General features: G+C 49.9%; 12 protein-coding genes across 12 annotated transcripts; 4 read left to right on the top strand and 8 right to left on the bottom strand.

Moving 5' to 3' along the window:
• Positions 1-564: 564 nt before the first annotated feature.
• Positions 565-1,338, bottom strand: midA (putative cell wall protein; the record flags this gene model as incomplete). Its single annotated transcript, XM_057153207.1, has 1 exon — positions 565-1,338. The coding sequence occupies one exon, from the start codon at positions 1,336-1,338 to the stop codon at positions 565-567; it is 774 nt and encodes a 257-aa protein (XP_057007545.1).
• Positions 1,339-3,370: 2,032 nt separating this feature from the next.
• On the bottom strand, positions 3,371-3,800 carry N7473_007266 (uncharacterized protein; the record flags this gene model as incomplete). The annotated part of the gene is made up of 4 exons (XM_057153206.1): positions 3,371-3,450; positions 3,519-3,636; positions 3,694-3,711; positions 3,765-3,800. 4 exons carry the CDS (start codon positions 3,798-3,800, stop codon positions 3,371-3,373), a joined length of 252 nt encoding a protein of 83 aa, XP_057007544.1.
• Positions 3,801-4,182: 382 nt separating this feature from the next.
• On the top strand, positions 4,183-6,239 carry N7473_007265 (Zn(II)2Cys6 transcription factor; the record flags this gene model as incomplete). The annotated part of the gene is made up of 3 exons (XM_057153205.1): positions 4,183-4,726; positions 4,792-5,320; positions 5,372-6,239. The coding sequence occupies 3 exons, from the start codon at positions 4,183-4,185 to the stop codon at positions 6,237-6,239; spliced, it is 1,941 nt and encodes a 646-aa protein (XP_057007543.1).
• Positions 6,240-7,480: 1,241 nt separating this feature from the next.
• On the bottom strand, positions 7,481-11,373 carry N7473_007264 (PDPK1 family serine/threonine-protein kinase). Its single transcript, XM_057153204.1, has 2 exons — positions 8,921-11,373; positions 7,481-8,862 (listed from the first exon to the last, which is right to left on the bottom strand). Exons 1-2 carry the CDS (start codon positions 11,027-11,029, stop codon positions 8,512-8,514), a joined length of 2,460 nt encoding a protein of 819 aa, XP_057007542.1. The 5' UTR covers positions 11,030-11,373; the 3' UTR covers positions 7,481-8,511.
• Positions 11,374-11,986: 613 nt separating this feature from the next.
• N7473_007263 (uncharacterized protein) lies at positions 11,987-13,046 on the top strand (the record flags this gene model as incomplete). Its single annotated transcript, XM_057153203.1, has 2 exons — positions 11,987-12,506; positions 12,606-13,046. 2 exons carry the CDS (start codon positions 11,987-11,989, stop codon positions 12,836-12,838), a joined length of 753 nt encoding a protein of 250 aa, XP_057007541.1. The 3' UTR covers positions 12,839-13,046.
• Positions 13,047-13,178: 132 nt separating this feature from the next.
• Positions 13,179-14,012, bottom strand: N7473_007262 (class I SAM-dependent methyltransferase; the record flags this gene model as incomplete). Its single annotated transcript, XM_057153202.1, has 1 exon — positions 13,179-14,012. The coding sequence occupies one exon, from the start codon at positions 14,010-14,012 to the stop codon at positions 13,179-13,181; it is 834 nt and encodes a 277-aa protein (XP_057007540.1).
• Positions 14,013-15,541: 1,529 nt separating this feature from the next.
• N7473_007261 (uncharacterized protein) lies at positions 15,542-15,874 on the bottom strand (the record flags this gene model as incomplete). Its single annotated transcript, XM_057153201.1, has 1 exon — positions 15,542-15,874. The coding sequence occupies one exon, from the start codon at positions 15,872-15,874 to the stop codon at positions 15,542-15,544; it is 333 nt and encodes a 110-aa protein (XP_057007539.1).
• Positions 15,875-16,261: 387 nt separating this feature from the next.
• On the bottom strand, positions 16,262-17,433 carry N7473_007260 (phosphotransferase family protein; the record flags this gene model as incomplete). The annotated part of the gene is given in 3 exon segments (XM_057153200.1): positions 16,262-16,983; positions 17,001-17,166; positions 17,197-17,433. Coding segments are annotated over 3 exon segments (1,125 nt in total), but the record flags the coding sequence as incomplete, so codon positions are not given.
• Positions 17,434-18,252: 819 nt separating this feature from the next.
• Positions 18,253-18,621, bottom strand: N7473_007259 (uncharacterized protein; the record flags this gene model as incomplete). Its single annotated transcript, XM_057153199.1, has 1 exon — positions 18,253-18,621. The coding sequence occupies one exon, from the start codon at positions 18,619-18,621 to the stop codon at positions 18,253-18,255; it is 369 nt and encodes a 122-aa protein (XP_057007537.1).
• Positions 18,622-18,625: 4 nt separating this feature from the next.
• On the top strand, positions 18,626-19,420 carry N7473_007258 (uncharacterized protein; the record flags this gene model as incomplete). Its single annotated transcript, XM_057153198.1, has 1 exon — positions 18,626-19,420. One exon carries the CDS (start codon positions 18,626-18,628, stop codon positions 19,418-19,420), a length of 795 nt encoding a protein of 264 aa, XP_057007536.1.
• Positions 19,421-20,263: 843 nt separating this feature from the next.
• Positions 20,264-21,640, top strand: N7473_007257 (uncharacterized protein; the record flags this gene model as incomplete). Its single annotated transcript, XM_057153197.1, has 1 exon — positions 20,264-21,640. The coding sequence occupies one exon, from the start codon at positions 20,264-20,266 to the stop codon at positions 21,638-21,640; it is 1,377 nt and encodes a 458-aa protein (XP_057007535.1).
• Positions 21,641-22,687: 1,047 nt separating this feature from the next.
• Positions 22,688-24,652, bottom strand: N7473_007256 (protoporphyrinogen/coproporphyrinogen oxidase; the record flags this gene model as incomplete). Its single annotated transcript, XM_057153196.1, has 5 exons — positions 22,688-23,701; positions 23,775-24,125; positions 24,224-24,304; positions 24,440-24,509; positions 24,570-24,652. The coding sequence occupies 5 exons, from the start codon at positions 24,650-24,652 to the stop codon at positions 22,688-22,690; spliced, it is 1,599 nt and encodes a 532-aa protein (XP_057007534.1).
• Positions 24,653-26,805: the final 2,153 nt, after the last annotated feature.

Genomic DNA, 26,805 nt, shown 5'->3' with positions numbered 1-26,805 from the left:
ATGGGCACTACGGTGGAAATGGAAGCCATGAAAAAACCGAATATTTTCTAATGTATTTATTCCAAGATAATATTCATTTGAAAAGGAACAGGGAGCCCAACGCTCCGATATGGGGAATCAAAACGAGACAAGATAGCGACGAAAGAGGCCCGAAAAGCCGTGAGACGGAAAGGGAGAGAGTACCCGAGTATTAGTAAAAGGTAGCGTAGGTATTGACAGAGGCGACCACGTCAAGGGATTGTGGAAGGTTGCTGAGAAGACAGAAATTCGCTCAAGGGAGTGTACAAGCACATTGATTCTATGATGGTGTGCCACAAAGGAATGGACGGGCCGTCCGAATAAGACGCCCAAATGCAACAAGAAAAGTATCCGCAACCAGAAGAAGAAAATAAAAACGCAGTCGTGACCTTCGCCTGACCAGCCCATTGCGCCGGAGAAGAATTGCATAATGATCGTACACAAGAAATGGGAACTTTTTACACTGCGACTAAAGACGTCGCGCCAAAGCACTGATTCAATCTAACTGTCATACAGTCCAGAATGAGAAGCTTGGACATCAACTCCTTAGAAGTTGGATGCAGCGTTAACAGGACCCGGGTTGTGGTACTGGTCTAGGGTGTTCTTGAAGGGGGTACCACCCTGAGACGGGCTAGGGGCCTTCTCACGAGGGCCACTGCCGACGGCAGTACCGCCCATCAGATCATCATCCTCATCGTTGTAACCCTCGTTGCGCTTCTTCTGGATGCGCCAGAAGACCACACCCAGAACACCAATGAGGATGGCACCACCGACGCCGACCACAACACCGATAATGATCTTCTTGTCCGAGGCGGAGACACCGCTGCTAGAAGAGCTGTTGTTTGCATTGAGCGACGGAGAGGTGGATGTCGCAGAAGCCGGAGTGGAGGTGGAAAGCATAACAGTCGCTTGGGGGGTGCCGCTGATGGTCACTTCGGCAGTGATGGTCTTGACCACGGCAGATTGAGTAGTTGAAGGAGTATCCGTGGTATCCGCCGCGGTAGTCTGCTCGGCAACACTGGAGGTGGTAGAAGTCTTAGATGAGGTAGTGGACGTCGAGGTGGTGGATGGGGGCTCGGAAGACGAGGAAGTGGTGGATGTGGTATGCGTGCTGGTGGTGCTGGGAGCCGTGGAAGAGGTAGTTGATGAAGTGGACGAGCTAGTACTGCTGGTTGTGGTAGGCTCCGAAGAAGAGCTGCTCGAGGTTGATGAAGCACCGCTGGTGATATCGCTGAGGAGGTTGGTAGCATCTGCACTTTGAGCCGCAACCGCGGTCAAGAGCAGAGCCTGGACGAGGAACGAGAGTTTTGAGAGACGCATGGCGGGCTATATGCGATGGTCGGTCGGATGATGGGCGATGGGAGTTGATGAAGAGGTCTTTCTCTGAACGAGGGGAGAAAGACAGGAACGATCGTAGATGAGTAAAGAGAGTGTCAGGCGAAAAAGCGAAGGAGGGATGGGGAAAAAGGGAGGAGTGAGTGAGAGTCAGGCAAGTCAGCTGGGTGGAAACAACAGGCAGTTGAAGCTAAACCTAATTAGGCACGCTAGCCCGGCCCTAGTCTCAGGCCTCTGCTGTTTAGCCCACTTGGCCCGGTTAGTCCTGTTACTGTTCTGTTAGTTCCGTCCACTCAACTTCCCCTAATCCTCCCTCGAATGGGCTGCCTAAATATGGGGCTATGCTCAAAGGGTTACACTGTACCCCGTTCGCAGGAGGAAAGTACATTGCATCTGGTGATTTCTTCTCTCATGAGTTCCATGTATCTCGAAAACCCACACCGATCGATCAGTCATGCCCTTGAAAACCTACACCCAAAACTCTCTCACCTTCGTGTGCTCCATACTCCGTACTGTGTGTACCCAGAGGCTTCGCGTCGCAACTCCCCCATCCAATCAAGCCCAAGAATCCCATCGGCCAACCAATAATGCCCTCCCAGTCAACGGCCCCACCTGGCTCTCGCATTTAATCCTGCCATATTTAGCAACTGGTGCATCCTCACCACATCCCCCGGCTGATTATTGACACTTGGACATCTGCAGATATTAATTGCGACTCTTGGCCTCTGTCAATCATGGCTGTGCGCTCCGAATAACAGACGTCACAGAGACCCTTCTCAGTTCAACATTGACGTGTTCTTTACAGCCGGTCGGTTCCTGAGTTCTAACCCATTATGTACAGATTATTTCCACCATTCATACCCGATGGCCTCCGCTAGGCGAAATGAAGCCGACGTACCCGGCGACTAGCCCTTAGTTGGCCTCCGTGGGGTTAGCATGTTGGCGACAGCGCGCTGTCACTTCGAGGGGCACAACTGCCAGTGTCAGTGTCAAACTAGCGTCGGTCTGAATTCTCCTCGGTGCAGAGTTGCCCGGAGGAAGCGACTCGTCGTCCCTAGCCAGGTCAAGTTCTAGACTCGAGGGGGGCCAATTCTGCACCCACCAGCCCGCGCAAATCACAACTCTTAACTAAGGCTTCGAAAATCTCTTGATGGATCTGTCATGCCAGTCCGATTTTTGACGAATTCCCTGCATACAACGGATCCTTTCGGCTGAGCCTCGACTCTGGTCTCTCGCCTTATGGATCCTCGGGGATGGTTCTAGAGAGGAGTCAAAAGAATCCATAATTCTGTGGCGGACGGTGACTGCTAACCATCCTGCACATTCACAAGGTCTTTAGAAGTAAACTCCCTTGACAGTCATTCCAATGCTTGACTGGCAAACCCTACCAACCTTGATAGGGGTGGTAAGTTGGTCCAGGCAGTATTGACCCTGCAGTCCTGCCCCTGGCCCTAATGCCAACCATCATCATCCCGGACCAGTCCCTGGGCTTAGCAAAAACCTGTCCCTGACATAATTTCATTTCTGCCTGTCAAGTCAAAAGCCACATGTGAGAGATTTCTCGGCGACTATTGAGTTGACACTTTAACCGTCGTTGGGCAGAGACGCGCGGCTTTTATTTGATTCGCGCAGGCCCTGCGTTCTTATCTGGAGCCAATCGTCCCGACGCCTATCTACAACATACCCCAGTTTTCAAGGAGCTCTGTGCCCATACAGTAGTAATCAATAGATAGAGATAATAGATGGGAAAAGTCGTATCTTCTTGTATATTATTCTTCCCACTCGCAGTTATGCTGTACAGAGAAACATCTAGCAAAATGGAAGGCCCGATACTTTTCAAAGTTGCAGAGGTGCATCTCATGGCCAGGAAATGCAACCCCCATCACTTGTCGAGGGGAAGCACTCGATATGCGATGAAAACGAGATGAAAATGAAGCAAAGCAAAGATTCAAATTGATGGGTATCATGCAGTTTTTTGTCCCCAAACGCCAGCAGAAGCAAGAAAATCGACGAGTCCTCAAAGTTTGTTGGGCGGCTTTCCTTTCATCTGATCCTGAATTTCCTCCTTGAAATATCGAACGAACTTATTGACGGAGCCTGTGAGATAATAATCAATCAGCTGCACTGTTCAACGACGCCAACGCCATGCGCGACCGGGCTCTTACCGCTACTGCCGTCCTCGAGTGTCGTCCGTGGCGGCTCTGGAGGGATACCATGACGAATCTGCTCCACGCGTTGATGAACGCGACCGACCATTTGATGGAAGAGGGGACTTCGGATGAGCTGGATGGGGGGTCAGCAACGGGGATATGTGATGACATCGATGGATTTCAAACGAACTCGACCGTATAGCCAGACCTGAGATCGTCAGCAAGGAAGATACTATCGCGACAACATCGGAATCCACTTACCTCCAGGGCTCGTAGCCCGAAAAGATGGAATACCATATCGACAGGTGGCGAGCTATTTGACTCGATGGAAGTGATTGATTCAAGATGGCATTCGCGGAGGAAGAGAGAACATGGAGAAGTCGGTCCTTAGGTAAGCCCCGCACCGAATTTCCCGGCGGGCAGAGCGGGACTCGGACTGGGCCCGCTGACTCTTCCAAGTTCCCATCATTCAACTTTTTGAAAGCTGGAGAAATGCCCTGTCACTGGCTCACCCAATACAACTCTCCGACGATCCCTGTCCAGCAATGACAGACTGGCCTTGCCAACGATCTACCGATTCCTGACCGCAATGGGGAGTGGAAGCACTCTCCAAATGGCCAGGCTCTTTCAACAACTACGATTCTAGGAATTCACATCTCCAACTAGTGCGACTTTGATCATGACCAAGGGTTGCTATACCTGTCGACGCCGTCGCATTATCTGCGACAATGGCCTGCCGACTTGCAGAAAGTGTCGCGATGCAGGGAAAGAATGCCTGGGCTATCAGAAGCCGTTGGTGTGGGTGAAAGGTGGTGTGGCTAGTCGAGGCAAGATGATGGGTCGCAGCTTCGACGATGTCAAGAAACCCGACGGAGATACAAAGGCCCAGAGTTCTACGCAATCTCAAGTCTCAGCGGTGGCGAATACTGCTGGCTTTGGCTTCTTTTCGATCACCGAATCCTCCTCTCCTACCAGCTCGCCGAGCTCGGGAGCACATACGAGTCCAGAATCCGATACCTATGTACACGAGACTGTGGAAACTGTAACATCTGGACATGCTGATGGGCATATATCACTTGGTTTGAATGCAACGGAAGAAGCGGACAGCAGGATGGTACATGTCCCTAGGGGCGCCTCTATGGACTTCATTTCAGCCCCCTGGGGTCTGGTAGATCCGCTGTTCAAAGACATGAGTCAAATCTCACGGTTCTACCTCTTCCACTGTATGTTGTTCTTTTTTTTTTATAATGCTAAATCCGAGATTGCTTACTGACTATATCGAACCTAGACAATCAACATATGGCCAATGACTTTGTTGTATATTCCCAGTCCAAGAACCCTTGGCGGGATATTATTTCTCTAGTCGGTGACTCGCCGCTTCTCGCACATGGTCTATGTGCCATGGGCGCTCTACACTACTCGTTGATGTCGGAATCAGACTCGACCCAGATGCCTTGGTCTTCAAACAGCCTCTTGACCAGCAGCTCACCTCTGTCACCCGAAGACATTGAAACTATCGTCTCCCCGGCTGGTAATCGGCGGCCATCTTCAAGGGCATTCCAGCATTTTCTCGAATTCAAGCAACGTACACTCCATCAACTCTCCAAGGACCTTTCAAATCCCGTGATGCAAAAAGACGACAGAACCTTGGCAGCTATCGTTGTGCTTGCTCTTGTGGATATATTCGAATCGGGAAGTGGAGCATGGAGTTATCACATTGAAGGCGCCAAGAAACTCTTGAGAGACAGACCAGAAAATAACCTCGGCCGAGGTATCCTTGATGGACTCGAAACCTTTGCCATCGACGGATGCCTAATGTAAGCATTCTCAATTCCCCTCCACACATCACTCAACTAACATTTTTCCAGCATGGAAATCATGGGCTCAACCCTCGCTCGCCCAGGCGCCCTCTCCAAACCGTTCTACTCCGCCGCCATGGGCCCAGCCATGCTCAAACGCCTTGAAGAAACCTCTTGGGTCGGCTGTCCCGCCTACCTCCTAGAAGTAATCTTTTTCATCCACACCCTCTGGTACCCAGACTCCGAAATCACCACCGCAACTCCCCAACCATCCGCCCTCCCCGCCTCAATGCAACAAGGCCAACCGCTCTCCCTGGAATCATACCTCGCTCTCCTCCAAGGAATCCGCGACTTCGACCCTGTAGCCTGGGCCCACCACATGCAAGCCTCCCATTTCCTCTCCGACCTCTCTACCCGCATCGCCCTCGCAAGATCCTACCAAACAGCCGTCTACCTCTATACAAGCCGTGTGCTATCCCGCACCCGCGAAGGCTACACCCCTCCCTGGGCAGACGTCGGTCTACCAGCAGACCACTCCGCCGTGGCGAGCGACCTCCTCAATCAAATATGTTCCGTGCCATACTCCGATCCACACTTTAAATGCCTAATATGGCCTACTTTCATCGCCGGCGCAGAATGTCGCCGTACATCGCAGCGGCCCCTCGTTCTTGAAAAACTCGGTGCGCTTTACCAGGCCGTGACGAGCGTCAACGTACAGAATGCTGCGTGGGTTCTGCGATTGATGTGGCAGAAGCATGATCAGAAACGGCGCGAGAATTGTGTGAGTACGCTTTCTGGACTCACGCTTGAAAATGTGGATGGTGTTGGTGGTGCGGGTAATGTCGATATCAATGATGACGATGACGAAGATTATGATAATACGTTTGACTGGGTCGATGAGCTGGATGAGTCGCGCCTGGATTGGTTGTTCATTTGATTCTTGGCACTTTTGACAGTCCTTGTGTATAAAATGGGATGGATGGGATGCCACCTCTGTGCTTGCTTTCTTTCGGACAGTTCGTCTTTTAATGAGTGTATATAATCATGAATGTTTATCTAACAGCTTGTATGAATCGGAAATATGTCTATTTCTCAATATTCTTAGGCCAAGGCTAATTTTATGACAACTTGTGCTTCTGCACGACCCACTACATATACAACTTTTGGATACAGTAGAAAACAGATACTCTGGATCCTTGATATCTAGACTAGAGAAACGGCTTTACTATGTACACATATATGATTTAACATTCTCTTTTGCGAAAGATCTTTCTAAAGATCTCTTAAACCGTCTTTCTTGATAGCTCAGGTATCTGTGACAAAAGGCTAGTAGGTGAATGGGAATACCGAGGTGGTGGCTCACTGGTGCTTCACTCGACATTTCACCGTCGCGAGTATCGTGGTCGACCAATTGATGAGCACTCAATTTGTTGACTTCGTTGAAGCGTCTCTTCTTCGATCGAGCCATTGGGAGGGAGGCCACCGGGCTGCTCAGCGCTGCCCTGCTGAGGAGTAGCGGGCTTGAAGTGATGAGTGATCGGCTGGGTGGAGTGGCTAATGAACGCACCTCCCTTCTTCCGATATATTGGCATTGTTTCAAACAGGTATATAAATCGATTTATAGCAGAGGTATACCACGAGTCGAGTTGTGAGTCGATGGTGAGGGAGGGGAAGAGAGAAAAGTAGAATCGGCGCTGTCGACCTCACTTCTGAGTTACAAGGATCTTACAGCCATTGCATTTCATCTAGAGATTCCATTGACTTGTAAGGGTATAAGTGCGCCTTTCGCTCATGAAATTCGATCTAGAGACCTATCACATAGATGCGGTTTAGGCTCTGCAGGGGTGGCAGGGGGATCTCTGAGGATTTGATCTTCCATCTCATGTACAGTGGACGCAAAATCACACTGGCCAATATCAGTCATACCGGCATATCCTTCTCTCCGATACTCGCAACAAGCTATGCTTCTTATACAAATGAGTTGACAACATTTCACTGGGTTTCGGCAACCTGCTCCACATATTAGTCTCAATCGATCTCTCAGAGTTAGATGAAGTTTCATGATATACTATCATAGCAGAAATGCTTTTCTCGCGCAGGAAGAATTATGCTTTTAATCGAGCAACCAGAGACCATTCAACCGGTCCAACAATGATAGAATTATCGATAGAAAAAAAGCAAAGGAAAAGAAAAAAAGTCGGGTATATCAATTTTGGAGTTCAGCCAGAAAAAGAAAACACAGACTATAGTCTGTCACGAGAGGATAAGAATTGGAAAAGAGCAAGTTAAAAAGGAAACAGTCAAGTGTGTGAAAGAAGGGAAGTGAAGTAAGAAAAGTTGAGTGGAAAGAAAGTCACAATGAAGGTGTTCATCCAGATTAAGGATGAGTAGTTAGAGAGAAAAGAAATACGCGATGGAAGCAAAGGAGTCGGTGAGTGGAGGAAGGTGACATGAGAAACCCAGGAGAAAGGACAGAGGGTAGAAAAAAACATCTCGCTCATGTTACTCCGATATAAGCAAGGCATACGGCGAGAGAAAGGAGCACAGAACTAGTCAGTAAACAATTGAGCAGCTTTCTACTGTAGCCTCAACAAAACCCGACGGTAATCAACGACCCAAGGATGGATACAAGAAAAAGCGAGGTCGCCAGATGCACAAGAAGAGAATAAAAGATAAGAAACATTGGGTGGAAGACCAGCTGCGTTGCGAGTTTGTCGACAATATGCTTCAGATCAAATCAGGGATATATAACAATTGACCGAGGGAAGCAAAGACACAGAAAAGAGACGAAGAAAAGAAGACTTGGAATAGACGCAAAGCAACAGCAAAGATGAATCACGCATGCTCCCTTCCAGTTCTAAATGCAGAAAACATATTCCAAAAACGAACAAAACACGCTCGTCACTGTAAAATGCAAAGGGTAGAATGACCAATATGCAGAGCAAACACCGTGTCCTCTGTGCGCGTATAGCGGACGGACCGGTGGTTGCGGTATAGAAAAAGGGAATAGCGAAAAGACGAGCGACGGAGTCGGATGCCAACATACCAAGGTCTGATAGCACGCGACGAGAATAAGGTGACATGCTTACCAAGAAAATGGAAGCAGGCAAGACACCCGAGCGATATTCGAGGAACCGGGCATGTTTGCAGAGATATCATCCGGCGCAAGTCCATCGGGGCGGAGGTAACAAACCACCAATGTTTAGAGTTTAGAAAACAGCGGCAAGACCATTCTTCGAATGCCGCCGGCTGAATCTTTTCTTCCCCTTTACCGATTCCGAGTCGGCTTGTTGCTTCACCAAGTGGTTTCGTCCCGGAGGAGGAATATTGGCCTCGTTTTGGAGTTCTGTACTCCGATCGAGTGTATTGGCGTGACTGGAGAATCCGGATGACAGGTCGCGGAAGGCATCCTCGGCGGAATAAGAGCCAGCACTTTGGTGCATTGAGGCCATCTCTTTGGCCCGGTCCAGTGCATCCAACCACTCTTGTGCTGATACCGCAGTGGCTCCGATGTTGCTAGAAGAGGGCTTAGGATCTTCAAACACAAAGTGTTTATCTCTCTGTGATTGTGTTAGTGGATTTAGGGCATCATCTAGTTCCGAAGTGGCAACGACCTACCGTGTCTACAATCCACGAGGAGTGACCCTTGGTATCCGTTGTGCTCCGATAGTGTGTCCCCGGCGCAAGCAACGAAATCTCCGTCTTTGCCTTCTTCTCATCACCACCAGCTGCGGCCAAAATAATCCTCGCGGAGGATGTGACCATGACCAACCGTGATCGCTTCTTTGTCGCTGACCCAGAGAAGAAGCGCGAGAACTTCTTAGGAGCCTCGCTGTCCCCACTGCCATTCTTTGACGTCGGACTATGCGATGCGGGTGATGACAAGACCACCATGTTACCAAGTTTCAAAATCCGTTCGTTGGATTTGCTCAACACGGGAGACCATTCGATATCCAGCTGACTGGGAGGAGGCAGCTCGGTGACCACTCGGGGGAGCGCACGCGAGTTGTTGGTCGTCGCATTCGATGGCGCAGTCGAGATGACCGGAGGAAAGCTGTCACCCCCTTCGCCGCCATTGAGCTTGATGGGCTCACGTGCGGGAGGCACATATGCCTTCAATCGAGGGGCCTTCTGCTGCCACAACTCCGGGCCCCATGAGATACCATCAAAGAACTCGTGGTTCTTGATGTGCTCGATCTGCAGTCGACGCGCAGGGTCGAGGACAAGAAGACGCTCAACGAGGTCGCGAGCCACCGTGGGAAATCCGATCGGGAATTCGTAGTCCAGGGCGACAATCTTTTGGAACGTCTGGTACTCATTGCTCGCCTTGAAGGGCGGACGACCAGCCAAGAGTTGGTAGATGATGCAACCAAACGCCCACAGATCACTAGCCTTGCAGGCGTTCTTGTCGACCAGCAATTCTGGACTGACATACTCTGCAGTGCCGACAAAGGAGCTTGCTCGTTCGTCTTCGGGGATCTCGGTCGAGTCGATTGGTGGAATAGAGGTCTGGCTCTCGTCCGGTCGTCGCGTCTTGAGGATCTTGGCGGTTCCGAAGTCGGTAATCTTCACATACATCTGGTGGTCCAGCAACACATTCTCTGGCTTCAAATCGCGGTGTATCACGCCGCGCTTGTGCATATAATCTATCGTGTCGAGAATCTGGGCGCCGTAGAACCTGGTACACTCTTCATCAAAGGTGGTCATGCGTTTCAGGACCCCCAATAGCTCTCCTCCTTTGCACAGGTCTAGCACGAAGTATAGTGATCGCTCATCCTGGAACGTGTAATAGAGCCGGACGATACCCGGGTGGTCGGTCAGACGGTTCAGCGTATCTTTTTCAATGTTGACGTATTTAACCTTCTTCTCCTTGATAATGTGTCGCTTGTCCAGGATCTTGATGGCGTATTCCTTCAATGTCTGGCGGTCTGTCGCAAAGACTACCGTACTGTAGGATCCCTCACCGAGCGTGTTTCCAAATGAGAAATCCCGCACACCCTTCTTGATATACCGAGCGACCGTCTTCCCGTTGGCATCGACTTCCTGTCTCACTGCGACCGCAGCTCCGCGGTCCTGCCAATCCTCGCTGCTGGGCGCCGGGCCGTTCTCCATAGCATAGGGTGTTCGCGACATCTGAGCTGGGTTTCCACCGCGGGCATGTGCTCGAGACGATTGCCGCATTGGCACTGGCCCATTGGCCGGAATCTGAGTTGTACGGTAGGACCGATCGCTGTGTGAGTTGTCGCGCGCCAGAACTCCCGCTTGCAACGCAGCCGACCCGCCGCGGGTATCTACTCGCGAATGTGAGGTAGAAGTGGACGAGGCCCCGGAATCGGTTCGCATGCGATAGGAATTATCCCGCGGCAATAGGGACGAGACGGAGCCGTTCGTGTAGACGGAGGAAAGGGGGCGGTTCGGGTTTGGGGGTGTGCCAAACGGCTGTGAAGCGTAATGCTGATGAGAGGCCGACGCTGGTTGGGAGGGATCAGAGACGGGATAGATGACGGAGGAGCGGTTCTCGTTCACTGGGGGATTGTCGAGCGGCGCAGGAGGAAAGGTCGTCTGGCGCTCGTCGAGCGGCGCGGGAACTTGTGGAGGTGTTGATACCGAGCCGTCCGGTTGAACCGTTGGTACCGGACTGGCGACCTCAGATTGGAGGGGTGAATCGTCCGGATTCGCAATTCGGAGCCCTCCCAGCGATTGGGAGAGGCTCAGATCTCCGTTCATGCTGGGCGGGGGATAGGCGACCGGGTGAGATTGAAGGTGGTGAGCGTGCTGGTGTCGGGGAGAGAGAAATCACTTCGGATTTGGGGGGGGGATTCGCCAGGGGAAGGAGAAATGTGAGGCAGCCGACGAACTAAGACGGCGAACGTTGACACCGCGGAGGCATGGTCCCGCGAGAGGATTAAAAGGGGAGAAATAGGAGGAAGGTTGATGGAAAAGGTTCAGCGAGCGAAGAGAATGAAGGAAGAAGAGAGAGCAGATAGAGAGAATCGAGAAGAAGAGAGGGGGGGGCTAGAGAGGAGATCAACAGGAGGCTCCGTTGGTGGTGGAAATCGGGTTTAGTCTCGAGGGGGGCGGAGCATTGAGATTGACAGGTTGGACTCGAATTAGGGATGATTTAGGATTATAATAATAATACTAATCAGTAGTAAGTTAATAATAGCCACGTTGGACCAGCAGGAATGGAGACTGCCTAGAGTCGAGAGAGTAGCCAGTATGGAACACTACTGATTACTCTATGTACAGATGGAGATATCTTCCTATGAAAGGGACAAAATTACCATTTACCATAATTCTATGATAAATATGCAATTCTCTTCCAATGAATTAACACCAGAAATAACGATAGCATGACTACAGTAATATCCGACGAGTATAGTATCTTGCTAGGCGTCGTCCTCACAGCTGCATACCAGATACGGGATCAACCTAGATTTCTCCTCCAGAATGACATGGTGGTCCCTTGAGAGATGTATCATATCGATTGAGACGATAACCAAGTTGGATTGCTTGCACAAAAGACATACTAACAAATCTATACAGGAGGAATACTCTTGTCTTGTCCTGTGGATGGCGCTTTCCTTCCTCTCGGTGTACAGCCCATCAACCTTCAATTCAACCCACCCAGACACCTTCATCAAAAAGCAAAGACCTGAGTCCAGATACAAAACACCAGCGACCATGCTGAGACGACCTCCAACCATCATCTCTCTGACCGAAGATGATCTACAATTCCACCTGCAGCGGATCTCCGCTCGGTCCCTCCCAGTCAACATCGACGAACTGAGCCTGGCGGAGACCGACCAGAACTATGCTGAACAAGAAGATCCCAATCCCACCACCACAACCTCTGAGAAACAACCCCCGAATGATACCAATTCTACCGGCCGGCTCGATCAGCTTTGCACTTTGCATGGCTCGACCTCGGGTCCCTCGTGCATGATTTCGACGGCAGCTCGGACGCACCCAGCGACCCTCCCTGCTTTGATGATGAATGGTTCGACCCACCGAACTATTGTTGACCCAACCCGGGCTCCCATACCTGCTGCCACCACGGCCCAACTGATATCATCTAATCTCCCGCAGACTCGAGCTTCCCGGCTTCGAGAACGCTCGCCCTCGCATGCTAGGCCCGAATTGACCATCCCACCGCAAGAGTTCTTGAATCACCACATTCTTCCATCCCCCAACGGCAAGAAAGGTCCGTCTGCTGCTGCCCCTGGAAAAGATTAAGTTTAGCAGCAATGATCATGTCACTCCCGGGAAGCATAAAGTCGCTGACTACTAGGCCCTCGCGCAGAAAATCACCGTCACAGTCATCCCCAGGATGCATTGACCACTCTAAAGAAGGATGAGTCGCGGCTTTCTACGTCCCAGTCTTCCCAACTGTCGCCCAGTGCCGCGCCCAGTGCCTTACCGGATCTGACCATCAATCTTGTTCCACAGCGGGACCTAGCCTTAGCGCCTGAAGAGTCTTACGAGGCAGGCTTGGCCAACACAGAAGTCTCGCCCACTATGGAGAATACCAACTAAGATTTTGACGCCATTCCCACCTGCTTTAGTGTTGGAAGCCTTCTGTGCGGATCGAAAGTGTGTCTAAATCTCCGGCGGTGGCGTGTTTTCAGATTACGCGCGGTCTGCGCTTGCGAGACACAGGCATCATTATACTGCTAAATATTAATACCTTGTGGCTGGGCTGATTGCATGTTTCCTGGCTGTGTGCTTCTAGGTCAATTCGACGTCTCTAATGTTTCAGCCCTTACGATGCAGCAGATCAAGCTTACACACACTAGTCTACCTTATCAAATCACGATATCACCATTCCCATATGCACTTCTTCATAAATCATCTGCACAGTATAAATAACTACATCCTATCGAGCCTCCGCCGCGAGCAGTAAGAAGAACGGCCGGTGACGCTCAACACTCCACTCCGGATGCGCTGCAACATCCTCCTCCGAAGGAGCCCAATCCTTCAGCCCAGTCAAGACAAACCCATTCTCCAACAACAACGATACATACGTCTCCGTTGTCCGATGATACTTCCTCACCCCATCCGTGCCCAACCAACTCGTAACTCGTAATCCCTCCTCACTATAAGAATTCAATGGCCACACCTTACCCTCCTCCTCCTCCTCCCCGGCACCCTTGACATCAATCCAATCTGCCGCCGGCCGAACAGGTGAGGAATAGATCGGATGCTCCACCGAAAAGACTAGTTTTCCATTCCCAGATCCGTTATTCCCTTTCTTCAAAGAAGAGTGGATCTGCCGGAGTAACCGAGCAAGATCTTCGATGTAGTGGAAAGTCAAAGAACTGTAGACGAAATCGTAGGACTCTTCGTCGAGAATGAGGGTCTCTAGATCACGTATCTCGTAGCTGACTTCGGGCGTGGAAGCGGGTTTTGCATCTTTGTCGAATGATTTCGCTTTCTCGATCATTTTTTCGGAAATGTCGATGCCCTGGATGTAGCTGGCTCCATTTTCGCGGGCCCAGCGGACAAACCAGCCATAGCCACAACCTAGATCGAGGACTCGGGATTGTGGGAGAGTGGTGCTGGAGGAACCGAGAATCATGTGGCGCAGGGATGGCCATTCTGGAGCAGCGGCGAGTCCTTGCTGGGATCGTGATAGTGTACTGTATGCCGAGAAGAACTCGGGGTTGTCGTAGATATTCTGGCTATTGGACTGCATCTTGAGCTCGGACATTATGCCGGCAGGTGGATTTAGGCGTTGATGTTGAAGTTTGGAGATGTTTGAATCTTATAGCAATTTCTGACGGAGGGATACGAGCTCCGATCTCCGTGATGAAATTTCCCTATCGGGTGCCCGGTTCGTGGGGTTACAATGTGGAAAAAGAGGAAGTATACTCATTACTCGCGATACATTGATTTCGAGACTCGCTCGGCTCAATGATAATGAGGGTATTCGAAAGAACGATGAAGATAGAGTATCTATTCCGTAAATTTTGACCAATCAAGTCATACATTGGTTGTATGTAGGGACGTATGCCTAGAATAGCTAGACACAATTTTGCCAGGTCAGCCACTGTCATCAATTCTCGAGATCGAACCCTATCTCCGGGCTGCTTCTTTCACGAAACACCACTTGAGTGTCTCAGTCTACCCAGCAAACTCTCTGTGTCTCGATGAGTCTAGATCCGGGCTGAAACATCGATCCAAAGAATCCAAGCTATGTATAGTTCGCGGGCGGAGAACAACCGCCTCGGCCCACAATTCGGTCGCCTTTGCCGCCCCAGCGACTGACGCGTCCCTCTGCCACGAGGGCTATTTCTGGAAATTCCGCGATTGAACGAGTACGATGGTTGGATTTATTAAGCATTCGGGCCCTTCCGTCCTTGCTGGGAAGCTTCATTCATAAGTAGGATTGGATATTGTACTTCAGGGCATATATGTTGCAGCAGCTTCGAGGTTCTTGTGTCGGGCCATTCCGTTGCTCTCGTATTCGCATCACGCCAGGCTGCAGCCAAGATTTTTCGATCTGGCATGGATGATATTAAATATAGAAGCACGAAAACCAGGATTTGCATCGAAAAGTCCAATGTTTCATCTACCCCGCATGTCTGCTTCACTACTGATACTGATATGCAAGTATGCGAGGAATTGAGACATTCTAGTGAAGCGGTCAAGTAGAAATATATCTTCTGTCGTGATCTTGCGTTGAAAGGTCAGAAATACACGTCTTGCGGTGTATCTTCCGATATTGACCTGGCCGAGCCGACAATTCCATTGGATTGCTAGACGCTGAGTGGAATGTTTGCTTACACAGCCCTGTTCACTATCTATGAATAGATCTGGTCATTCAAAGGCTCGGGAGATCTTTCCAACTCAGTTGACAACGCAGAGTCCATACCATTCTGAATGTACACGCTTGGCCTATAGATGAGCAAACATGACATAGTATGCACCCAGCAGTGCTTTGAGCTCAGATTGACCGAAACGATTAAGAGAAGTAAATCATAGTGGCTGGCCAACATGACTCAATAAGACATTGCAACTGTCGACGTACATTTGCTTCTCGGAGCCGTGATTGCCTGATGTCGAACTTTTGAACAAGTAGAAGTCCAAAGAGATGCCCATGAGGGCACTCCCGATAGTGGTCGTGAGCTCGGAGCGAAGTCAGATAGATATAGCGAACTCGGTGGTGAAATTGCCAATAGCCAGCGGCATTCGTCATAATTTTTGGTCTTGATACATAATCCCCAAGATCTCTCGAGGTCAAGCATAGAAATCTATCTTGGCCTCTTGAAAATTCTCCCGATCTCGTGCATCGCGTACCGAGCTCGCATATTTTTTCGCAGCAAATCCTAAAAGTTCCACAAAACCGAACAAAACACCAAAGATCAACCCAATACCGACAAAGAAGAGTACGATAGCCACGGTGCAAGGGATCACCCATTCAAAGATTCCGTAGGTGATTTCGCAAATGCACCAGGCAATGGACTGGAAGATGAACACAATGGTTTCGAGCATCCAACTAAGAAAATACCAAACTTGTTCACAGAAATGAGTGATGAAAAAGGTAGTCGCATTGAAAGTTTCGGTGAACATCTTTGATAGTAATTCGAGTAAGCTATTGGCTTTGGGTGGTGGTGGTGGTGTTGCACAAAAGGGTGGTTGGAAGTCGAGAGAAGGACGAACAGGTATATGCGTAATGACAACGGCATTTCTTCTTAGACGTACATCTCTCTAGAACGCATAGGTATCGAACTAGGCCAAAAAGTAGGAAAGGGTACAGAATTGGATATGGAGCGAAAACTATGATCCACGGTTCCCAATTGCCCCAATCTGGCTTCGGCTCCTAGGGCATCGGGATCGCCACTGATATTTGGAATAAGGAAGATGAATCTATCTGTCTTACACTCGATCTTCAACTAACCTTTCACAAATTCTCTTCATGAATAGCCAATAAATGGAAATGGAATGAAGTTCATATCGCTACATAGGTAGCTGATAAGTTTCGTGGAGAACGCTCACTGTGGAACTTCTGAAAGTCATCCCATTTAGCGCTTTTCCCATACAAAAGAGGAAGAACAAGTCGGGCATCAAAAATGGCTCTCCACGGATAGCTGTAGGTGCATCGACAGACAACCTCCGAAAGGGGCGATGCGAAACGACGGTGCAACGATGCCTCCTGTTCTGACAATGACCCGTCCTTCTCCATTCAACCTTTTTCAATGCGCCAACAAACATGTCACGGAACTCAATGATTGCTTGTTTGAATGTTGCCGAAGCAGCTGGGGGAGGAATGAATTCGGGAATTAGAGCAAACCGCTCGATAGGGACGGTCTGAGCATGGCTCCAATCGATGATGCCGGTAATATTGTAGTCTCCATCAACGAGTATGTTGTTAAAGTGAAGATCGATGTGACATAACGGGAATGGGCCGTAAATATGTTCGTCCGTAACCATTGAGGTCACTGCCTTCTCAAGGAACCAAGCAGCTGCCTCCCACTCTTGTTCACCTCTGTGCTCTTGGAGAATTGCTTTTGTTTGGGCTCGGCGGAAACGATGAAAGTACTCCAGCGAGGTAGACAACGGACCGATTAGAGAGCCCCTGAAAGAGAATAATACCAATTGGAGCGACTCGGGCTCGTCTGAGTGTAAGATGCGGCCAATTTGGCTGAATTGAATCGTGCTCAGCTCATAGATATAGAGGGCTAGTTGAGAAGCAAACTTTGCCTTGTGCTTATCTGGTGCTGAGAAAGCCATTTGACTTCTAGAACATTTCCAGAAACGGCTTCCATCAATAGATAGGGGTAGCCAAACTCGTTTACCGTCACATCATACCCAATAATGTGGGGAATAGGTATTGTCGTTCTGGTGCGGATCAACTCAATTGTCTATATCTCGCTCAAGAGAGAGGTAGAAACGTTCTCATCTTCTTTCTCTCGGGGAAGCAATATCCTTGCTATCCATTGTATCGCGTCCGAAAAGGTTAGGACAACCACCACATTTGATGCACCACTAGTGAATTTTGCCGTGTCTGCCGAGCAGGCAAGTGTTTTGAGCATGCGCTTCCTCTTTCTTGCGGAACTCCACAGCTCTAGAGCAGAGGTAACTGAAATCCGCGTTATCAAGGACTGTTTGTATTTTGTTTGCAAGTTCACTCTATATGTCGATGTTCTGGAACGAGCTCCAATTCTGGTTGACAGAAGTGACTGTGACAAAGGCGAGGGAACCGGAGCTGATGATCCAAAGAACCGAATTTGAGGAAAGCGAATATTAGATACCAAAGAAAAAAGCAGAAAAGAATTGTAGTCGATAGCGGGGTAGTAGGGAGTCCTGGAGGATATTATTTAGATCTTTATCTCGGGGTCGTGACTGTGGGAGGCTTGACTGACTTGGCGGTTAGAAAGCAGGCTATTGGTAGATGGACGGGAGTATTGCACCAGCAGCTTCGAACTTGATTATCAGTACCAAAGTTCGGTTGCTCCCTTGGCGAGCTTTTGATCGCTCGTAGTCGTGCTATATGAAAGGGAAATTGCTAAAACGACGATACACACATTCTTCTAGTTTAGCGCTGTAATAGTATTACTATCCTCTACAATAGGGTTTCATAAGTTTGAACTCCCGACACATTGTCAAAAAAATGTTAGCACTGACCAGTTAAACGGTATATGTGCTATCAAGAAAGATGATTCGAAAGATATTTAAAAAGGCCTTTCAAAAAAGAGTGATTGAAGCATTTCTAGTTGGTCCGTTTCTCTAGTTTGAAAACTCAGACCTTTGAACTACGTACTCTACTATATTTTGATGATATCCTTAGTAAAAGAAATTAATACCATTACTACTCTAAGCCAGACTAAGGGGTGTGTCGTCGAACTAGCAATCGTGTCTAGTCGTTTTACCAATTCCCGATATCTTGGTTTTCGCATCAGTTGGGTTCGTAAAGTCCCTCACACAACCAATTGATAACTTGCGTTTGTTCAAGTCACTTCAGAGATCAGACGCCCCAGCGGTGTATGTACAAAGCTTCCGTAATAGATTTGGGGGCCAAGTCGGACGTTGATCGTGTGGCGGAGGGCATCGCCATCCGCAAGGCCCCCCGCATCGACGTCGGCCAAGCATTCTTGATCTTTGAATAACAGCACCATGGGGCGCTCGTTCTCTCTTCGGGCAACTGAATTGAACAGAACAAACACGCAGATTGGTGGCAGGTTTTTCAGGCAACTTTCAAAAACCCGGGCAGTTCGATTCAAAACCACGGCCGGGTATGTAAAGGAGGTCTTCTTCCACTTGCTGCTGGAAGATTTGAACTTCTGAATAATTTCAAATTTCTCTCGAACTTGAGCCATCACGATGCTGTTCTCCCAAGCTGTTCTTTATACCGTCGGCATCATGGCTTCCGGCGTGACTGGTTATAAACTAGACTTCTACGACTTTGATGGGCCGCCTGGCAGTGGGTGTGAGAGTGATCAACTCGTTTGGCAGGATACATGGAGCAGTGATACCAGCTCACAGTGTACCCCCTTCAAGCTGTCGGATAAAGTGAAGTACATCCGTATCATAAAAACCGACGAAATCGATAACGAGCAACAAGTCCTCTTCTCGAGCTCCGATAACTGCGACCCCGCCAACGCCGTGCGTGTCCAGGAAGGTTGCTTCGATATCTCCGAAGCCTTCCCAGATGCCAAATCGTACCAAATTGTCTCTCGCAACATTGTTAAACACCCAGAGAAGACCGTTGACTCTTGGTGGACTCCTAAGGGTGACGCATGGTCACCTATCTACATATGGACCGCTACCGTCGCGGGAGTAACGGCAGTCAACGCGATACGATCAAGTCATGGCGAACATATTGCAGCTACAGTTGGCAGACCACTGTGGGCATTCGTCAGTTCACGCTTCATCTCGTCGATTCTGATTGCACAAGTATTTGCCACAGGAGCGGTGTACTTGAAGCAGAACTGGCTTTCCGGGAATAAAGATCATAGACCTTGCGAGAATGCGGAGTCCACGGTGAACCGCTTAGCCAAGATTATAAAGAAAATTGCCCCGGTTGATGAGATTGAGGCTATCAGGGCTACTATTACTTTGAAGGGTGGAAGAACTATGACCATCTCGCACCAGGCTGTCGAAGAGAAAGTTGAATAAGCCGATAATCTTGGGTGGAGAGGTCCTTGGGGATGTTCCTTGGAAATAAGAAGCTCACGGCTAGGGATGAGTAGGCAATGATAGGAAATTGAGCGTGCTGGATTTGAGTCGAAACGTATAGTTTTGCTGGTTGAAGGGCCCATTAACAGCTTCCTGTCAGTTTGAAGCTTGGGTCTAGAAGATCCACGCGCTTCACCTATATGATAATGCCTCCTTCGAGATCCTTTTCTGTCTCGTATCGCTCACGCCATTAGTTAAAAAGACGTCTCAATATACGATAACTTGAGTAGAAGCATGACAACGGTACGCGCTAGTAATCAGACCAATTGTGTACCCCTGACCCTTTCCTATTCCAACAATCTCGTCTGAGCATCGAATGCAGCCATATCACCATAATAGACTAACCTAACGTGCTTGCATACAAATTGCTTGTTGACGACGCAAACATACGCAACGCCCTATGCCAATTTAAAACAAGGCATGAATTAACCGAGTCCTCGGCAACTTTATCTCAAATTGCCGCTCGAGACGTAAGCCCCAAAGCCGGTGGCTTGAACTTTCATGGCAGCCAGATAAAATACTGAAAATACGACCTAGAATTTTAGTTGTACTAGATAGCTGGCAGAGTACGGCAGGGCCAGAGGGTTGATTGTGCTTCCAGATAGAATATACGTTTCCTTCACTCTTCTTGCTGGCTCACCCACCCATCGTCCCCCTTTTTCTTTTGCGACCGTATTTGACAGCTGATACCCCGCCAAGTCCCACCGTCCTTATTCATGATCAGCCAATACCAGGCCAGGGAATAACAAGGAAGAACGGACACTACCAAACCACAGTGTCCAAATGCGACTCCAAGACTTCCCGACTCTCATCACCACCGAGATCGCCTCTTATCTACCCCTGCGAGATGTTGTGATCCTTGCCCACCAGTCCGCTACGCTCCATTACGCATGTATACCACAGCTACGGCGAGCCCATCGACAAATACAGCTAAGCTCATTAGAAGATTGCTGCCATGGCTTCCAAATTCTTCTTTGGACACTACGCTGGCCCGCCCTAGGCCAGTATGTGCGTCATATCGAGATGAACACCTCATATGGAGGGGACTACTGCTTCGATATACCCCGCCCCACCAACACGCGCTCGCTATCCGACAACGACACGAATCTCCTCAAGGACGCTATACGTCGGGCGGGGTATGAAAAGGCCGAATTTGATGAAATGTGGCTACAGATATCGACTATCCCTGAAGATGCCTCCACAGCATATACATCGATGAGCTTCACCACAGATGAGGAAAAAGCCCGTGTTACTCCGTGGGCTCAGGCATTGGCCGCGATATTTATCTCAACATCGCCCAATCTTGAGTCTTTTGCTTTCGCTCCAATCTCTTGGATGCCGGGCGTTACGTGGGAGCCGAGATATGTCTTGAAGGAGTTTCTGGCAAATTCCTGTCGGTATGCGGAGAGCTTCTGTGCCCAGGGCTTAGAGAACTTACGCTGTGTTAGGCTTTTGCCTTGGGGACGACATACGCATAGTATATACGCCGGTTATCCGTTGTCTGTCAGTATAAAGCTGGTTGGGAATCTACCCGCAGTGCAGACTTGCTGGATCGAGGATGTCCAATCTCTTGATGCCATCGAGGTGCTGGAACCTGCATCTTGTCATTTTAAGACCATCCGCATTCATCGGTCGTGTCTGGGCTTTCGGACCTTGGGGAATGTCATTCGCTCCTGCAAGAAACTGGAAGAATTCGAGTATTCTTTTGGTTCTTTCCAGACCGAGGATTGGAAGTCGGTTATATACGGTCACGACTTGCTGGATGCGCTGTGCAGCCAGGCAGAGACATTACGCGTCTTGCACCTGGATCTGGGGGCTCAGCAAACCGATGTGAAGATTAGAAATTATGGTCACACCGGCGAAGACACCGCAGGACTGGCGGATTTGAGTGCCATGACTCATTTGGGCCTCGATATGGACTTGTTGCTATACTTTGCGCGGGGGTTGACCGGCAGCGATGACGACGGTCACTTCTCGTTGATAGAACAACTGCCACCTCAGCTAGAGTGTCTTACCATCTATGGGTACCAGCCAGGAATGAATGCACAATGGGATGAGGTGCTAGAGGAGTTGAAGGAGACGATCGTCGATGGAGACGAAACTGTGTTTACACTGCGTGGGGTCGACGAATACCTTCGACATCCCATGAACAATGCTTAGAATGGCGACAGAGTAGCCACTGTTGGCACCCAAATAACCGTTTAAGAATCTATAGATAGCAACAAAATACTGTCCGTCTAAAAACTACGGCACACTTCCTATTCCTCCCTCCCTATCCCACAACCCTCAAACATGGTCGAGCCGTTGAACCAAAACCACTCGCCAATCCCAGCTCATTTTCCTCCAAAAAGTTCCCCTTGCCAGGTTCTCTCTGGCTACCCACTTTTCCAGTCCATGCAGACGATTGGCAGGTATCCAATCTCCACCGCTAGTCTTGGCTCGTGGGGGCCCACGTAGTAAACGCCACCCCAATCTCCCCTTGAACGCAGCCGAACCATGGTGCGGGTTGTGTGAGAGGAGGGTATGATTGCCGTTGGATTGTTGGTGTGTAGGGCGAAGGAAGTTACATGTATTTATTATTGTGTATTGTTGCTAGCGCTATGTAGGTCTAGGCCGTTCGTCTTGTTAGGTGTTGCTCTCATAGTAAGATGTGCTAATGATTTGTGCTAATCTTTCGTTCATCGGTCCGTGGCGAGGCGAGGCGTTTTGGAGGAGGCGACATGGGGCTGTATTAGGTGAGAGCTAGTGAGACGAGATAAAATCCTTCGCAATGGAGAAACTACTATATGCTAAACAGTTATCAAAGTACATACTTTCTACGAGGAATAAAGTAGAGAATCATGATCGTCAACAGGCTTCAATTAGAGCAACATCACCACATCAAGCAAGTCTAAAAAAAAAGTGTGTATCGAGAAAAGAAGGCCACAAGCAACGTCCAACTCTAGGTGACAGGGGGGAAAAGATGGAGACGGATAGATAGATGTGGAAAGAAAGATAGATAGTGTAGAAAATAGAGAGGGGGAGATAGGATAGAATCACATGAAACGCCAACAAAGATCATCTCCCAGATGCCGCTTCAGATGCTCCCTTTGCATGTGTATTTTTTCCCGTGACAGTGTGATCTCGTGCAAGTGTACCAAAAAAGGAAAGGAGGAAAAAAAGAGGACATTGAGATGGAAAGAAGAAGAGGAAAAACCCGCAAATTATCTACTGCTGGGCCTTCTTGGCGAAGACCTGGGCACCATCGACCAGGCGGCGCTCGGAGTTCTGGCGACCGTTGACGAAGTCGGGGTAGTTGAGGGTCAGCTCAACGGCACCGTTGACAATGTTGTCAACAGCCTCGACACCGAGCATGAAGGAGTGGTCCTGGTTGCCGACCTCGTAGCGCCAGCTACCGAAGCGACCACGCGACCAGATACCCTTCTCCTGGAGCTTGGGGAGGATCTGAGTGAGGGCACCCTCACGCTCGAGGGAGGGGGTGGGGTAACCGTGGTCGAAGCGGCGGTGGTAGGTGGAGACAATCTCGTCACCGGGCTTGAGCATGTCGGTGTTGACCAGACCCTGGATGGAGTCGGCGAGGAGGGTCTCGTTGTTGACAGCCTTCATGGAAGACTCAGAAACCTCCAACATGATGGACCAGTAGGGGCCCTCCTTGGCCTCGTTGCTGCTGGGCTTGGAGCCATCAGCCAGCTGGAGAGTAGGCAGCTTCTTGGAGGCATCGGGCTGGTTGTAGGGGGAGTAGTTGGAGAAGATGGTGGCACGGTAGAAGGGGCAGTTGTCCTCGGGGAAGTACAGCCAGCACTTGTCACCGATGCGCTCGGGACGAGAGCCACGGATACCAACACCAATGACGTGGGTGGAGGAGTAGAAGAGCTGCTTGGTCAGGGGCATCAGCTCCTTGTCGTCCATGGCCTCGGCCAGGAAGTCGACAGCCATGGTGGAGACCAGCTTGGAGTAACCGATGGTGGTGCCGTCGGCCAGGGTGACAGTCTTGTTGTTGGCGTTCACCTTGGTGACCTTGCCCTTCTCACCGAAGCGAGTCTTCTCCTTGGGGAGAGTGTTGGCAACGGCAATCCAGATACCACCGGTACCGTCGCGGGCGGGGAAACGGAAGGTAGCGTTGGGACCCCAGTTACCGGCGGTCTTGTTGAGGATGACGTTGGTGGTCACAGCCTTCAAGTTGGGGGCAGCGACACGCTCACCGAGCCAAGCGCATTGCATCTGAGTGGAAGAGGATCGATTAGTTTTGCGAACTTAGGCGATGCGCGGGGGGTTTCCTATTATGGTCGCTTACCTTGGTGGTGGGAACGGCCCAGACCTTGTAGTTGTAGGGACGCATGAACAGGTCGGCGATACCAGTACCCATCATACGGACGATCCACTCGTCGAAGTTCTTGGGCTTGGTGTTGGCAACGCGAGCCTCCATGGCAGCATCGATCATGCCGTCAATGCACTTAACCTGCTCGGCCTTGGGCAGCATGGAGATGTTGTTCTGGAAGGGGTAGGGAACCCATTGCTCCTGGCAGCGGACGTAGGAGATACGCTCGTGAGTGTACCAGTCCTCGTCCTTGGGGAGGGCCTCGTCGATGCAGTCATCGAAGTACTTGTAGTGGGAGAAGATAACGTGGCCACCAACATCGTACAGCTGGAGAGAACGGGGATTCACAGGTCAGCAATTGTTCGATCTTGCGGAGCGCAGGCGGAGGTCATCGCTCGGGGACGGGGACGGAGAAGTAAACATACGAAGCCCTCAGGGGTCACATCAGTGGAAGCAAGACCACCGGGGATCTCGTTAGAGTCGATAATCAACCAAGATGGGCCATCCTATTCAATTGAGTTAGTTGGGTCTGATTCTCGTGGTACCCCTCCATCCAACCCCTTATTTTTTTTTCGGGCGGAGGAGGGGGAAATCTTCACCGCCGAATTGACGACGATGAAGAGTCGAGAAGAGAGACTTACGATCTGGTTGAGACGCTTGGCCGCACCCAAACCAGTCGGGCCAGCACCAATGACGAGAACGTCAACAGTACTAGGTGAAGCAGTCAGTTTGGTGATGCTCAATTGGGGGAGGGAGCAGAGTCGTCCTTACATGTCGGGGTGGGTCATCCTGCCTTGAAGGAGGTCCTGGAAGCTGGGCACGCGTTTAAAAGTTCGGCGAGCGATGTTCAGCATAAGAGAAAGCAGTAGCAGCAGAGAAACTGCGAGAAACTGGCTGAATATGAGGGGGGGGAGAGAGGGAGGATGATAAATGATGGAGGAGATGGAGAAAGGAGGAAAGGTGGGAGGACACGACAAGCAGTAGTGTACCGTGGGCCACCAGCTGGTCTGTGGCCAGTGGCCGGGACCTCTCTTATGGTGGTGGACAGTGTGGACTTCGGGTGGAGGGCGGTGGAGAACGTCCAGAAGCCCGTCGTGTTTCCGCACCAAAGTTAAGGGGCAACCAATGATGTCGTCTGGTTAAGGGGGCATGGAAACGGACCCGGTACTTTGCCAGTGTTCCAGCGGTGTTGAGAGTGGGGTGCCGTGCCTGTTTCAGGTTAACATTTTGTGTCTCCAGAGCCTGGCCCTTTTTGGGCTGATAGAAGATGAACTCGAGGAATGAACGGATAGAAACAATACTGCAATAAGGTATTTGATACTCTTTAAGCCGTGTACTATGGAATAGAGATGAGACTACACAATGTTCAAGTCATTGATCGGATTACCTGTTTGACTGTATATCAACTGCTAGTTAACTCCGATAGCCATATTAAAATCATCTCTACAGAACAGTATCTCCTCAGTAGAAACCAATAATCTACTGTCATTCCCCATTCCCCCCTTCTCTTATCACAGTCTATGAATGCAGCCAGCGCATAATCCAGCCCCCTCTGATAACGACTACATTATGCAGACCATCCCCAGTGGCCCCAGGGGCGCTGCCGCGAACAGTCAGGGGAGGCTACTGCAGTGGTCAACACATCAGAACGCGTACGCTTTGATCTGATTCTGGAGACCCGGGGAGACAGATTTGATTTCGTCGCCCCTTTTCTTTTGATTCTTGGGTCAAATCATCAAATGAAATGTTTTTACTTGATTGCCAAGTCTTGCTAGTGATCATCTCATTCGCCATCACAGCGCCACCTGCCAGACCCTGGTTTTTAAACTATCGAATCTATCACAAACCACGCAACGCCGTTGGCTCTCATCTTCATAGAGGAGGGGGAGCTTATCATGATCATTTTAATCCTTCGACCAAAAGAATTTGATTATAATGTCATTGGTTATTTCTCCCAAGGTGTATGCGATCCTCTTCTTCTACATCCGGCCAAAGTCATCACTCCCCCTCGGCCTTGGCAGCACATTTCAGGGTCTCGGCACGAATCAGGAATGCTGTTATCAGCTTCCCATCTCGGAGTATTTTGATTCGCATCTTGTTCAAGGGGCGACCTACTTTTAGAAATTTCTCTTTTTTTTCTTGGGGCAGGCAAAGGGAGAGGAACCGAAGCAACGAGGAACGATTCCCGATCGGTTCTTCGACGGGCTAAAAACGCCACCGATGTCGTTTGGCACGTTTGGAAGGATCGCTAAGCTCTGGTCTGCGAAATTGGCGTCCCTCAGTGGATGTGATACAGTGATTGGTATCATATGTCGCCTGTTGACAGGGACTACTACTTCATAACATGGATGTACTCCTCACGGAAGGATGCTGATATACTGAAGGATTGTCGGGTGACCCCTATCTAGACATAGCAAATACAGAGAAGTAGTTTAGTTAGACTCCTTCGAGTGTTACAGCTTGCGTAACCGATATGCATGGATCATAACGAAAAGGCCCGGTCTCAATTTTTTTTTTTCTTTTTTGGTGTCTCAATTTTTGATGTACATCATCTCTTGCCTTCTGTAGACGCGATCCCTGAACCCTTCGCGGACCAGCATCCGTAGGACGATCGTCCAGCAGTCTCCGATAGATCAAGGTGCTGAGCAGCACGGCGTGTGCGAAAAAGGGGTCCACTGATTGACCGTCCGTCCCTACCAAAGAAGGGAAGACTGACGAGGATCTTCTCAGTTAAGAACCAGGCTTCGATCTCATTGATCGACAAGTTGCCCGAGAAGTTCTTGAGCGGGAGCCCGCAAGTCGTTGGCCCCTCAATTACATATACCCTTGGAGCCATGGCCCGCCCCCCAGTGACACTCTGTTGGATCTCTTCCATACGCAGGACGGACAACCGGGTTGGTACTTGGTGTATGGAGTACAACCAACTACTCGTACCCAGGCGGAGAAGGATTTCAACTCTAGATGGCCGCAGGGGCGCTATGGCATCTGGCATGAAAAAGTTAAAAAA

This window comes from Penicillium subrubescens (genome assembly GCF_028828155.1).
Source record: "Penicillium subrubescens strain IBT 31985 chromosome Unknown utg000005l_segment0_segment0, whole genome shotgun sequence".
NCBI classification, from domain to species: Eukaryota; Fungi; Ascomycota; class Eurotiomycetes; order Eurotiales; family Aspergillaceae; genus Penicillium; species Penicillium subrubescens.
This window is presented reverse-complemented; position numbering and strand designations above follow the sequence as displayed.